The sequence below is a fragment of the Rhipicephalus microplus genome, chromosome X, assembly GCF_043290135.1.
Source record: "Rhipicephalus microplus isolate Deutch F79 chromosome X, USDA_Rmic, whole genome shotgun sequence".
In the NCBI taxonomy this organism is placed as follows: Eukaryota; Metazoa; Arthropoda; class Arachnida; order Ixodida; family Ixodidae; genus Rhipicephalus; species Rhipicephalus microplus.
In genome coordinates this window covers 241,569,923-241,583,160 of record NC_134710.1, presented here as the reverse complement: position 1 = coordinate 241,583,160, position 13,238 = coordinate 241,569,923, and the positions used below count along the sequence as shown (strand labels likewise).

Genomic DNA, 13,238 nt, shown 5'->3' with positions numbered 1-13,238 from the left:
GCCAGCAGCGGTGGGACAGTGACTTTTTTAATATGGTCCTGTGAATTTTTTGTTGTTATAACCCCTTTAACTTTCTTTCTTCCGCATAATGAACCCTCCTGAATTAGTGTCAACTTTTTTTAAAAAAAGGTGGGTTCATTACGGTAGTGAGTACGTTATGTCGGAAAAAAAGCTTTTTCCAGTATTAGAGGGACTCAAGCACGGATTGTAGCGTACCGAATCATGCATCATGAAGTTCTTCTTCCACAAAAAAAAAGAAATTAGTTGTAGAGCAGCAAAAATATTCTGGAATGCATAAAAGTTAGAAAAGTAAGAAATTTTTTATTGACAACTGATGAACAGCAGGATAAACAGCACTATACTGGCAAAAACATTCAGAACGACAAAAATTCAAATTAAACGTACTGAAGACAAACACCCCAGGAACAGTGTATTAAAAAAATGTTCTACACTATGTTTTTATCGACATAGACAAGAAAAGACCTGAAGCAAGGTGCTGCTCATGGCATGTGGGGAAGCATTTTCTTGTTTTTCATGAAACACAGTCATGCACTTTTTACAAAATTTTTGTTTTTTCATGTGAAGAGCCTGCTGGTGTTCCAATTTGGATCGATACTCGTGATGTGAACATCACCTACATAATTAAAATGTTTAATGAACTTCACAAGTTTGTCTGGCATCGCCTGTTTCTACAAGCAACCCCTGTCCGCATAAGTTGTCGTTGAAAAGTTTGCATTCAGTCACATTAGTTTGTATTTTTGTAAATACTATTTAAATAAAAACTAAATTGCATGCAGTCTAAATCGTCTCGCGACACTTCGTAATGTGCGGCTGCTATGTGCTCTGGCGGCCTTCTTGTCTTCGGGAGAAGCTCTGCAGTGGGCGCCTGCCCATCATGCCCCAGTGGCATGCGAACCTTGCACCTAACCAGAATAGCTCCAAGATTGTGCAGAAAGATCAGCAGTCAGTAGCTACGCACATGTGGCGAAGTCCTTTGCTTGACGCTGTAAACGGAACGAACCCCTGAACGGCTGTGGATGTCCCAGGCGAATGTAAAACATTGTCACGATTTGAGCAGGAGGCTGAAGGGCTGTCATCTTCGAACTCAAACTTGACATCACTCAGATGACATGTGGTTCCAAGATGGTTTCAAGCAGCGCGTGTTTCTCGTTGCAAATTTGCACATTCACACGAGCATCATGTTGATGCCATAGGAGGGACTAGTCACAGTAGATTCAGCCCTGTGTCGGATGTAAAAACAGCAGCAAAGCTGAAGCTGCTGGAAACTGGCGGAAAAGGCCACTTCCCGACAATATACATGTGATGAACCTTTGGAAATACCGAATTTACTTGCGTAATCCTCGCACTCGCATAATTCTCGCACCCCCCACATCACCCAACAAAACTAGAACTTTTTTCCTCGAGTATAATTATCGCACCCCCGAAAACTGCCGCAATAATGTCTTCTGCTCGTTCCAATCACTCATGATGATAGCGTGCGCCATCTCTTAAGCATCAAGTGTACTATTATTGCATGGAGATTCAATCCAAGCCAAGCCAAAGTCGCAAGTGCGCATTGCGGCGTGTTTTGTATGTTGTGTCGGTAATCTTGTCACGTTATGGGGCGATACTGAAGCTACAAGGCTGCATTCAAGTTGAAAGTGATAGATCATGCACCAAACAACGGCAACAGGGCCGCTAGTAGGCCCTCCGGAGTCTACGAGTTTTGTGTTCACTACTGGTGACGGCAGCACAAAGCCACCAAGACGCGTGGGGCCTGCCGTGTGCCTAATACCCGAGATTGATGGTAAACTTTATTTCATCAGAAGGAAACTCCAGACAATTCTGTTAAATAGCCATCAGCAGCCCATTACTAACGTCCTACGCTTACTTTTTGAGGGCTCCTGTTGATCAAAGAACGCTACTGCTACGCCCGCAACGCCCACAAGCTTTGCGTATAATATAATAATTCTCGACTATTTGCTTCCACTTTTTGTGTCTCAAATAAATCTTGCCTTGTGTTGAACCTGTGCTTTTATTGTTGAGGTAAGTTTTAGTTAGTACTTCCCAAAGCTTGCTGTTAGTTGCTGGTGTGAGAATCCCGATTTGCGGCCACTTAGTTTGATTTTTTGCTGTGTACGTGTTCATGGGAAATTTTCCCCGCGTAATTCTCGCACCTCCCAACTTTGCATCGGTTTTCCGCGAAAAAAAAGTGCGAGGATTATGCGAGTAAATACGGTAATGTTTCTTCCTCCACACCAAAGTACAGCTCTCTAGTGCATAGGTGGCAGAAATTTCAGGCAATTAGTACAGCTCAACACTGTCAGATTGTGAAACCAAAATTGTAGTTTCATATTTTGACTTGCAAAGGTTCTTTAATTACAGAGCTATGTTACTGCGACATAACCACGAGCGGCACGTATTTCTCTCAAGCTCATCAGCCTAGCTCACTTTCCCAACAACACGCACACATTGGTTCTTTCAGTGTCCTTCAAAAATCACTATGTTGCCAAAACAGCCAAATTCAAACTTATTTTGAAAATTCAGTGGCTCGACTAACTACAGTGTAACCCCGATTATAAGACTTTCAGAGGACCACTCAAAACTGCCTTATAATGCCGGCATCGTATAATCATAACTCTATAATGCGTGGTCGCAGTCACACTCAGCCTTGCCCAAAAAACGGGTACAGACCACCTGAATAAGCCTATGGCACGACCTTGTGCCTCTGCACGGAAGGTAGATTTAATTATCCTTGCCACTGGCAGCTAATGACAGCATTACACAATTGGGGGAGGTGTGAGCGAATCTTCATTCTCAACTTCAAAGAAATTTAATCCAACGCGCGCATTTCTACCGATAAATATGGGTCTGAAAATTGCCTGTGCATGAAAACAAAACTGAAACCGCATTGGCAACAGCTACCTGTCTAATGAGTCAGACACAGTGTCATCGCTATCACATAATGGCAACGAACCACGAGCTGCGCCACTGCTGCGCTGCACTCATGGGCTTTTCGTGCTCGGGAGCATGCAGAAAGTAAGGGGCATCTGCTACGTGCTGTAGTTTTTTTGTGCTGTGTTTCGACACTGGGCACTTGAAGTCTATTTAACACTAATAGACTTCAAGTGCCCTCTGTAGAATGGGGCTTACCATCTAAAAGCGTTGTTTGGGAGTAACAACAGAATGCGAAAAATAATGTGTCAAGTGGCACCAGCATGGCCTAGTTAAGGTTATTGAGCTTGTGAGCTCTAAATAATGGCAATAAAGGGGCCCTGCAACACTTTTTGAGCATGGTCAGAAAATGCTGCCCATTGGTAGTACAGGCTCCCGAGAATATATAATATAGAGCTAAATATTATAGCGAGCTAAATATTATAGCGTAGCACGCGGCCTGGAATTCACAATAAGTTATCAAAGTCGGCTAAAAATTGCTTTCTCTTGTCTCGACAAATCACAGAAGATGCTCAGAAATTGCTTGTAAAAAGCCATCTATCAGCCATTAGCTGATTTGAACATGGCGTGCTCAGTCGTTGCATAGATCGCCGCGGGAGGCCGCGACCTGTCGACATGTGCGCGCGATCACTCTGAAAAAGTTGCCTATTAAAAGAAACAAAAAAAGTTCCCAATGTCATGAGGCACGCGTGACGTATTTTGTTCATCCCTGCCGTCCCTCCCTGCTTAGCTTTCAGCGCTTTCGGCAGGACGAGAAAAGAGAGAGTGCAATTGCAGCATGCGTCAAATCTGTGTAACTCCACTTGCACTGAATGTATTCTTGAAATTTTTGCGGCGTTCAATTCATGAGGCAGTAAGCTCTCCCAGTGAATTCATTTCGTGGTTACTTGAAAAAGTGTTTTAGGGTCCCTTTATCAAACACAGCCTGTCAGTCATCGCCTCAACAAATATAAAAAGATTGTCTGATAGGTAAAGCAAGATTCTTGTGTAATCAGCTCCTGTGAGCTGAGAGTCACATTTGTTTTTGGATGATCGCTCATAACGTGAAGTGTGGTGTATACGGTGGTGCCCCATTATCTATTCATCTACGTTGGTTTGTCTTTTTTTTTTAAGGCAAAATCCTTAGGTGCCTCATCAAACATGGAAATTAACTGTAGGCATCCCACGTCGTCAATACGAGTGATGCAAAAAATTATCACGCATCGACGTCTCTATGATGTCTCAGATCAATAAAATTTGGGACGGAATCATGACGTCAGTCAGCGTGATGTCACCATCACCTGGCATGGTCTCTTTGAATTCCCTCTGTGATCCGTTGGCTGATCACAGTGGTCATGTAAAACGGTGACTTGTAGAAACATTGCAATGCCTTCGATACTGGGGACAAGAAAGTATATGAAGTTTGCAAACGCGTTAGCATGAGAATGTCATTTACAATGGGCATATATCTGCTACATTCTCCTGGTTATCATTGTGATCTACTGTTTCTTCTCTCCCCTGCAGCTTGTTTACATTTGTTATTCCATACAAACTAAATCGAGCACCTTCGCCCACGATGAGTGAGCGAAGAATGTGTTCATCAAACGGGAGTGTAAGTGCAGATGATTGCTGTGACAAAAAAAAAAAAACAGGTGAAAAGAAATATACAAGATCTCCACTTGGCAACTACCAAATGTGTTATATGTGTGGTGAGTTTATACAGTATTGTGTTGCAGTGACGCAGCATTAAATCTTGTCCATATTACCACAATGTTGACTCGTAGCGGCCGAAATATCGCAAGCGTTGCAGACGCCCCGCCACTTTGCCGCCGCTTCCAGCGTGGAGAAAGTCCACATGTTCGGCGTAGCAGTGCCGTGACGCAGGAGTTCTCTGCGAAAGGCCCTCACTCCTCCCATGTATTCGCGCAGCGATTTGAACACTCGCCCTATTCTAGGTCACTCTAGCTTGCATAGAGTGCCTTTGTGCGCGACTGAGCTGTGCGCATTGTAATTGGTAGCTTGTGAAGTGCAACTAGTGATGCCCTGCTGTTATTATGAATGTTGACATCAAGTGAAAGTAATTTTGCACGGTGAAAACGGCTGCGTCTTGACCTTATGCGTGCTCAAGCCTGTGACTGTGAGTGTGACAAAGGCTAGCGAACAGCTGTATTTCGACCAGAAAGACGTTTCCACGGACTGAAATTGTGAAAATATCAGCTTTTCGGCTGGCTCAAGCTACTGCGTGAATAAAGTGACACTGTAACGACCGCGGATATGCACGCGTGCGATCGGGGCATATGTAAAAAAGCGTGAACTTTCAGGAGAATACATTTTTTGGTTTTAGAAAACATTGTCTCACACTCTACTTTTGTTATCCTAAACCTAAGGAAACGCAAGTTTATATTTTGCACTAATGAATGTTTGGTCGATGTTTGACTTGATTAAAAGTGTTTTCTTTTGGGCGGGATCTCAAAGTCGTCATAAGATGTGGGGTCAGCGTAAAACTGCATTGTATAACCAAGGTTTTTAATGCACTATTTCTATAGATATTTTGCCAGGACCATACTGATTCATTGTATAATGCGGGTCGTCGCAAAACCATGAGGCATATAATCGTACAAGTGTACTTGGAAGTGCTCGGTGCACTAGAAAATATATCGACACGCAAAATTCGTCAATTCAAAGCATCAATCACTGGTGATTGATTTGTATAGGTGCGGTAACGAAAGAGTTCAATAACTCTTAAAGAACACTTATTTTAAGGGTGTGCAAATATTCAAACTATCAATTATTTTTTTATAGCGTTTGTTAATAAATTTGCTCTGAGCCTTTTAAAATTCTTAAAAAAGTGTACTGATTTCATTCTCAGAAATGAAATCACGGTGTTTTATAATAATGCATGTGAACCAAATTTTTCTCGCAAACTTTATCTATTGAAAATGTTGAGGCCACCACTACAACTTGACCCTGTACTATTTGTTATGGTAATTTGATTAGTGCTGACCAATTACAAAAAAAATTTTTCAATGAATATGGTACCTCATAAGGAATCATAAGAGCATTTGTTAAATTCAAATACTTTTTTTCTTTGAGGAAATTTGTCTGAAAATATTTTGCTCAGGTGTAATCCAGTATGAAACCAAAACCTAAATTGTGATTACAGATAAGTAAGAGTCATTGTGGAAAGTATTCACACTATCATTTTCTTTACAAGGTCATGGTCATTAAAGGGGTCTTGGAACACTTTCTTAGGTAGCATGGAATGAATTCACTACAGGAGGTTATTGCATCACGGATTCACTGCCGCAAAAGTTTTTAGAATCTGTCCTGTATAAGTGGAGTTACGAAGACTTGTTGCACGCTGCAATTGCATTCTCTCTTCTGTCGTTCCAACAATATTGCTGGACGCTAAGCAGAGAAGAATGGCACGAAGAAAGAAAGTATATTACGTGTGCCTCATGACCTTGACCATTTTATTATTATTTTTTTGTCTTCGAATATGAGACTTTTCAGTGCCATCATGCATGCACGTGTTGACAAGTTGCGGCTTTGTGCGGTGGCCCCAGTAATGACCGAGCGCACCATGTCCAAATCAGTGAATGACTGATACAATGGCTGTCAGGAGTGATTTTTGAGCTTGTAGTGTCATTTGGCGAGAAAAGAGAAAGCAATCCTTAGCTGACTGAAAGTTTGTGAATTCCAGGTGCCGTGCGGCGCTATGTGTGGTTCGCGTGTTCTCTGGAGCCTTGACTACTGATCAGCAGCATTTTCTGACCTTGCTCAAAAAGTGTTGTAGGGCCTTTTTAATGGTGTGTTGTTGCGGTGTGGCTGAGATGGCAACCCACTTTCATTTCAGTTACAAGGGCACCTTCAGACACTGCAGGCATGATTTTTTTAATTATGTTGGTGCTGCAATTAGGCCCTGTATCAAGTTCTTGTTACGATTGCGCCCAAGCATTGTATTGTAAATACACTGAGCAGTTCCACTTAAAGGCTAGCTCCGGCGATTTTTCGAGGTCAGTGAATCTCAATGAAATTCACTGGGTACGTTCATTTGCACGTTTGCGCCATTCATGCTAAATTGCATGTTTGGGAGTTTCGCAGATTCTTTTCAACTGAATTTTATAGCTTGCCTGGAAAAACTCACCTCTCTTGCCAGAATTAATGGTAACATTGTGTGTGTGTGACGCGGAGTTTTGCCTGGCGGAAGTGACGAACTGATGTGCGACTGCAGCGTCTGCTTGTCTGCTATGTATTGTGTGGGTTTGGTTGGCACTTTCTTGGTTGAGCGTGCGATTTCCTTTTCTATATTGGTGTGCATGCAATAGGTGGGTGCCAAGAGGTGTTTCGTTGTGAGCCACACACGATTCGCCATATATTCACCATAACAGCGTAAGCGTTTTAGCCGATCTGATCGCCACAGATGGCGTGGACCGGTAGTGATATCTGGTGGGCATTATGTGCAGGCAGGCAGGTTCCGGCAATGTCAGGCAAATCTTTATGTCAGCGTGCGTACTTGGTTTGGTTTTAGCTTCGGTATTGTGGTTTTTCGATAATTAAAATTATTTTCTAGTTTTTTCAGCATTTCAGTTTTCGAATGTGTCAGAAGAGTGTCTAAGGAACATAAAAGCACCATTATCCTGACATGGTCAAAAAATGGTCACCCTGCTTAAATGCTGGAGTAGGCCTTTAAGCAGGGTGGAAATGCTCAGACTGTTTTTCTTCACCCAAAAGGCCAATTGAGGGTCCCGGAAGGTAGGGGACTGCACGGCTCTGGCAGCAACTGCTTACGTTGACTTGCCAGGTGCAGTTGCATGCTCACAGTCTTGACAAAGATCAGCAGAGGTCTTGCACCTTTGTATGTGCTGTGTTCGGCTATGTTTGTGCTGAAGTGATGGACAGTACAAAGGTTGTTTAGCTTGCTGCAGCGGCCATGTTTCTTTACGCATGCGTTTTGTTAAGGTGCCCGAGGTCAGATTCTAAAGGGGTTAGCTACTAGTCTTACTTGGTAATACTTTTAATTTGTTGCTATGGCTTTCGTTGTTTTGTTCTTGTGGCAAAATTGACTTTACTTTAGTTGTTCAGCTAGTGCCATGTCATGTCATGTTTTGGTGTTCACGAGAATCAGAGTGCAGGAAGTCTAGAAGTTGTTAGCCTGGCAAGGGCCGCTATCTTGTTTTAGAGTCGTTTGATAAATGCAGTGGTACAACTCTTGGCTCCGTACTATGAGTACCAAAAGAAAATATAGGCCAGAGTTTTCGTTGAAAAATCAAGGGGTGTATTACCGCGTGCTTTTGTAGGCTGTGTGGGCAATTCAGTTAGAATTCAGTGGTAGCTTGAGCACCAGTTATCATTTATTGATCAGTTAATAAAAAAACATGTAATTCTTAATTGAATGGTTCTTGAACATTCCAGATTATGCCAAACTTTCATAATATTGCGTTTATGGTGATGTGCAACATTTTTTTGTTGTTTTGTTGAAATTTTGTTTATAGAACAGTTTTTTTATGGAGAAGTGTGCGATGTGGGAATCGAGAGCGCCCTCCTGCCTGGCGCCTCGTTCCCCAGCTGCCGCGCGCGTGCCGACAGCGTAGCCCGGGCGCGCATAAGCACCGGAATCCGCCAAGATGGCTGCCAGGGCGCCTCTTGGTCTGGGACAGTCAACCGTCGGCTCTTTCTCGCGCTGGCATGTCCGGGCACGCTACGCTGGTACGCTGCGCGGGCCTACGTCAAAACGCAGCGCCATTTCCCTTTGGGCCGCGCACGACATCCTCCTCTCCTACGAGCTATGTTGCGCCCGACGATTCACTCGTCGCGGCAGATGCTCTCAGGCCTCCACGAGAGGTTGATGTGCTGCTTAGCAGGCGGCTTCTCGTTCGTGCGTTCGACTTCGGCCCTTGTGCGGGAGTCGTCGCGCCCTAGACAAGCGTACTTGCTCGGTCTTGCGGAGTTCCCTATACGGCCTGCAAGCCCGTGAGTGTCGCACTGTGCTGCATCTTGGGTTGATAAACCCGTTGTTGTTGTTATCCTGCCTCGTGCGTGGTTTCTGCGCCATGCCGGAGAAAACGACGAACCCGGCCGCAGCGTCTTCGCACGCAGCGACAGTGGAGGACGTCACATCTCTACACGGTTGTGCTTAGTTGGTGAGCCTAGTGCAAGCCTATCTCCACAGCGAATATCAAAATTTTCGAATACGTATTAAATACAAATACATAGCCTGGAATAGGAATCCAATATAGAATAATAAAGAGGTGCAATTTTTTGTCTACCAGTAATCTTTTACTCAATCTTATATTTATGTTGGAAACAGTACAACTCTTGTTATAGTCGGTATTGCACACCAAAATAAAATGTCACCATCTGTACATGCCAGAAAGCATAAGTCTGTAATAGTTGAACTTGTGACTGTGATGTCTTGGGGTTAATCCACATGTTGAACAAACCTTTTCTATCTTTTTTTATTGCAAAAAAATATCTTTCGTAGCTGCCATGATGACTAGTGAGCATGAGGCCACTGGTTTGATTATGCAATAGTGAACACCTGTGTAATTAAGTCTAAGCAATTATTAAAGCAGCCTAGGTGGTCACAATTCATCCAGGTTCCCACACTATCAGTTTTGGCTCGAAAGACTTCGATTTTATAGTGTTCTTTTTAATTTTCTCCTGTTTTCGCTGGTCAAGCTACTTAGGGAAATAGGAGTACTTTGGGCGTTTTTTCATTACACAGCAATACTGGTTATTTCGCTTGCTTCTATTGCCTTTCTCGAGGACTGTAAGCTAGCCATATTCCGATCAAGAATTCTGGTTTGCGCTGATAGCAGCACGACCGTGATGGTGTACCGGGCGCGCAGCGATAACGCCCGGTAAGCGCGCGAGATAGATGAATACTTATGTGTGATAGAAAGACACCCCAAATACGCTTTTTATTAATGGAGCCACAACTCTAGGCCGTGAGGGCCTTTTTTTTCTGCATCGTTCACCCCCTTCGGCGCACTGACTGCCGACGGCAGTAACCTAATATTAGCAAAAGAGCGAGATCGCAGCAACAATGTAACGGAGGGTGCATTGCAGGAGACGTTGCCGCGCTAGCGCGATGCACGTCTAATGGATTTTCGAAGGCGCTGTGAGGAACACATCGGAAGTATGCATTAATCCGTGCGTCTCCTTACGTGCGCTGTCGTTAGTAATGAAAAACTATCTGTGATGACACCATTGTAAAGTTACCGAAAGTGCATGGGCTTTTCTATGTTTGCCATTGTGCGGAAGAACGTTTCAGCTCATTTGCATGACCATATCCGCTACCATGAAATCATTCAGGAACTATGAAGAGCTGAAGTAGAGGCACAGCTGACGAACGACTTGTCTGGCTTCAAAATGTGTGCGTACATTTGTACAGTGATCTATTAGCGAAAACTGGCCTGGCTATACATGACGTGGCGTTACCATCGTACACCAAGCTGAGCGCGCCTCTAGCTAGTTGCATGCAATGCATTTGCCCTTGTATAGAGGTATTTTCTTTCTTTGTGCTCGTTCAGCACGGGACCGTGCAAAGGTGTGAAGACTATTTTGTTGAGCCAATGCGGCGGTGATGAGTTGCCTTCGTTTCCACGAGTGATACGCCTTTGTGGCCCCGCACGCAAGGGCACGACAGTGGACGGCGTGGTCAGTACGCTTATATGAACCGTAATAGCGCTAAACTGCTAAGCTACATGTGCTGTCGGGCAGGCAGTACATGATTTAGATTGATCAAGATGTTTATCGTTGGTAGGTTTGTCGCAATGACATGCTGCCTCATTCGCCGGTAGCCGACATCACGCTATTGGGATTTCTATGCAGGCATCACTGCACTCGTGCCGAAGTTATAGTTCACTGCATGATCTACCTAGGCTCTTATCGCAAATGCGTAAAAGCGCAAGTTCTTCACAGTGAACCATGCGAACGAATATTCGTGAACACCGAATATTCTAGGAATATTTGAGTCAGTGCGAATATTCTAAATATTCGAATATGTGGTTATCGAATCGAATACGAATATTACAAATGCAATATTCGATGAATACTGAAAACTTTCGAATATTCGCCCACCCCTATTTAAATGTTGTGCCCATGCATTCATTTTGGGGGACGGCCATTGGGTTTTGTGAAAGTGGGAAAGCTTCGCGCCCTTGCTTGCACATTTACCATCATCACTAAAGGTGCTCCTCCCCCCTCTCATTATACAGCTAGTTGTGTGAATCATGTGCTGCTTGCTGCAAAACTGACGAATCCAACTGAGCCCTCTGATTTTGGCCTAAACCTTGGATAAGAGCATAGGGAGAGTGGTTATTTGAGTATGCTTACGTTTTCTACCAAGTAGCGCACGTGGTAAGTCACTCTTCTCTACACAGCCTTTAACAAGAATGTGCAAGAGAGTGACAATTAGCTTTTCTCGTGAAATGCATAGATGCGTGTATGAGCAGAAGATGGTAAAACATTATATTTGACAAAGGGATTCAGGCATGTTTTTTTGGGGTCCTCATCGCAGCCTCTCTGCACATGAATTGCCGACTTTAAATGTAAAGCATGGCTATCTGTATCTGAAGATGGACCTATTGTGCTGTTTTGCTGGTGCATTGCAGCAGTGGACCGGAGCCTTTCATCGTCAGTGGTGGATGCACGAGAGGCAATGGTTAATGCCTGCCTGGACCTTATCCAAGCTTTCAAGACAACACTGAGTTCTGGTCAAGCAGCTGCATTGGGGCTGCCCATACCACATTGTGCCCGCCTCGTGCCGCTCTATGTACTTGCACTCATGAAACATGTAAGTGCGAGAGAAAAGGGAAGGCCTTTCCTCTTTTTGTAAAATTTATACACTTGTGGGTCCAACAGCAATGTGCTTGGCCAGACCAGTCAAGTTTTTTGGGTCATTGTTTGCGCAGCTAATATTGGTCCATAATTATTGCTGGAGTTTCAGAAAATTTGTGCTTGTTATTTGAGAAAGACAGAGTATTACAGTCACTTGTCTAGACATAAATTTTAAGAAGTTGTAGGTACAGTCAAAATGGAATTTTTTCTTGCTTCCTAGGCACTGTTAATAGTCTTAAGGGTCATGCAATGCACAAAAAGCAGATGAAAAGACAACAAAAACTTGCTCTTTATTGCCTATAATAGCTTATATTGCCTCAGCCACATCTAATATCTTTTAAAAGTCTGCCAGTGCTCATATTGGGCGAAGCAGTACTTGTAATTTGACTGGAAAGAGTGAGCAAAGCCACATGTAATACTTACATAAAACTGCTGAGAATGGCCCCTTTCTACTCTTGCAAGACTCACTTCAATATGTTGAATATGCTTGGCCCCATATCAGCACCAGAGATTACTTATTTGAGAGTGTGCACAAATAATCAAGGGTGGGTACAAATACGCTTGGGTTGATGCCATTTAGATGTTGCTCTTGGGGAATAATGTCGAAAGGGTTTCAGCTTGCAGAATGCCTGTGTCCTTATACATTTAGAGAATATGGCAGTTTAGGTGCATGAAAGACTTGCTTGTAACTTTAGGGTGCAAGATGCTTAAGTCCCAGCAAAAGCAAAGCGGGTCTTCCTTTTTTGTTATCCAAGATGCTTCTACTCCCTGATCTCAAACTCTTTGTTGGCTCAATGGGCGGGCATGTGTCAAAGCCGTGAAGGTGTTTGAATAGACATTTTTCATAATTGTAAAGCCAACTTTACTGCTATGCAGTTTGTCTTACTAATGGCAGCTGCTGTAAAACCGGAATATAAATCGAGACATTTTCAATAAAACAACGAGCTAAAGTCGCCCGTAGCCTTGTATAGCGGTGTCTAGCCGATAGTGCACCCCTGTCTGGCAACATGTGGCTTGGATGTGCAGGAGAAGCTGGACACGGCCATATTCGCAATCAAATCCAATAGCAGGTTGTTGTTTTTTCTCTCTCTTGTCTGTTTTCTTGTGTTCATAATTTGCCTCCGATCTGTTCCAAGTTCTCGCTCTGCATAACATTGTATTTTATTTTTAGTGGTCTTTTTTTCGTTCACTGAATCTATGTAGCGGTACGAGAAGACAATACTCAGCTGCGTTTAAACTAGAAGTTGTTGAGTTCGCAGAAGTGAATGGAAATATGGCTGCTCAGCGCCGCTTTGATGTATCAGAAAAAAGCGTGCACTACTGAAGGGTGTAGAAAGGGAAGCTGAAGATGTGCAATCCTCGGAAAATGTCATTTCGTGGGCGAAGTGCGGTTCATCCGCAGCTGGAGAGTACGCTAGGTGTGGAAAGTTCATGTGTGCTCGCTGCCAGTGACCGTGAAT

The 13,238-nt window shown here is 43.6% G+C and overlaps 1 protein-coding gene across 1 annotated transcript in view; it reads left to right on the top strand.

Annotated features, from left to right (window-relative positions):
* LOC142776032 (protein transport protein Sec24A-like) overlaps window positions 1-13,238 on the top strand; it is a 67,336-nt gene that overhangs the window by 17,364 nt on the left and 36,734 nt on the right. The window contains exon 3 of the mRNA XM_075878865.1: window positions 11,553-11,734. Within this exon, the coding sequence (XP_075734980.1) occupies window positions 11,553-11,734 (182 nt within the window). The remainder of the gene's footprint in view (window positions 1-11,552; window positions 11,735-13,238) is intronic.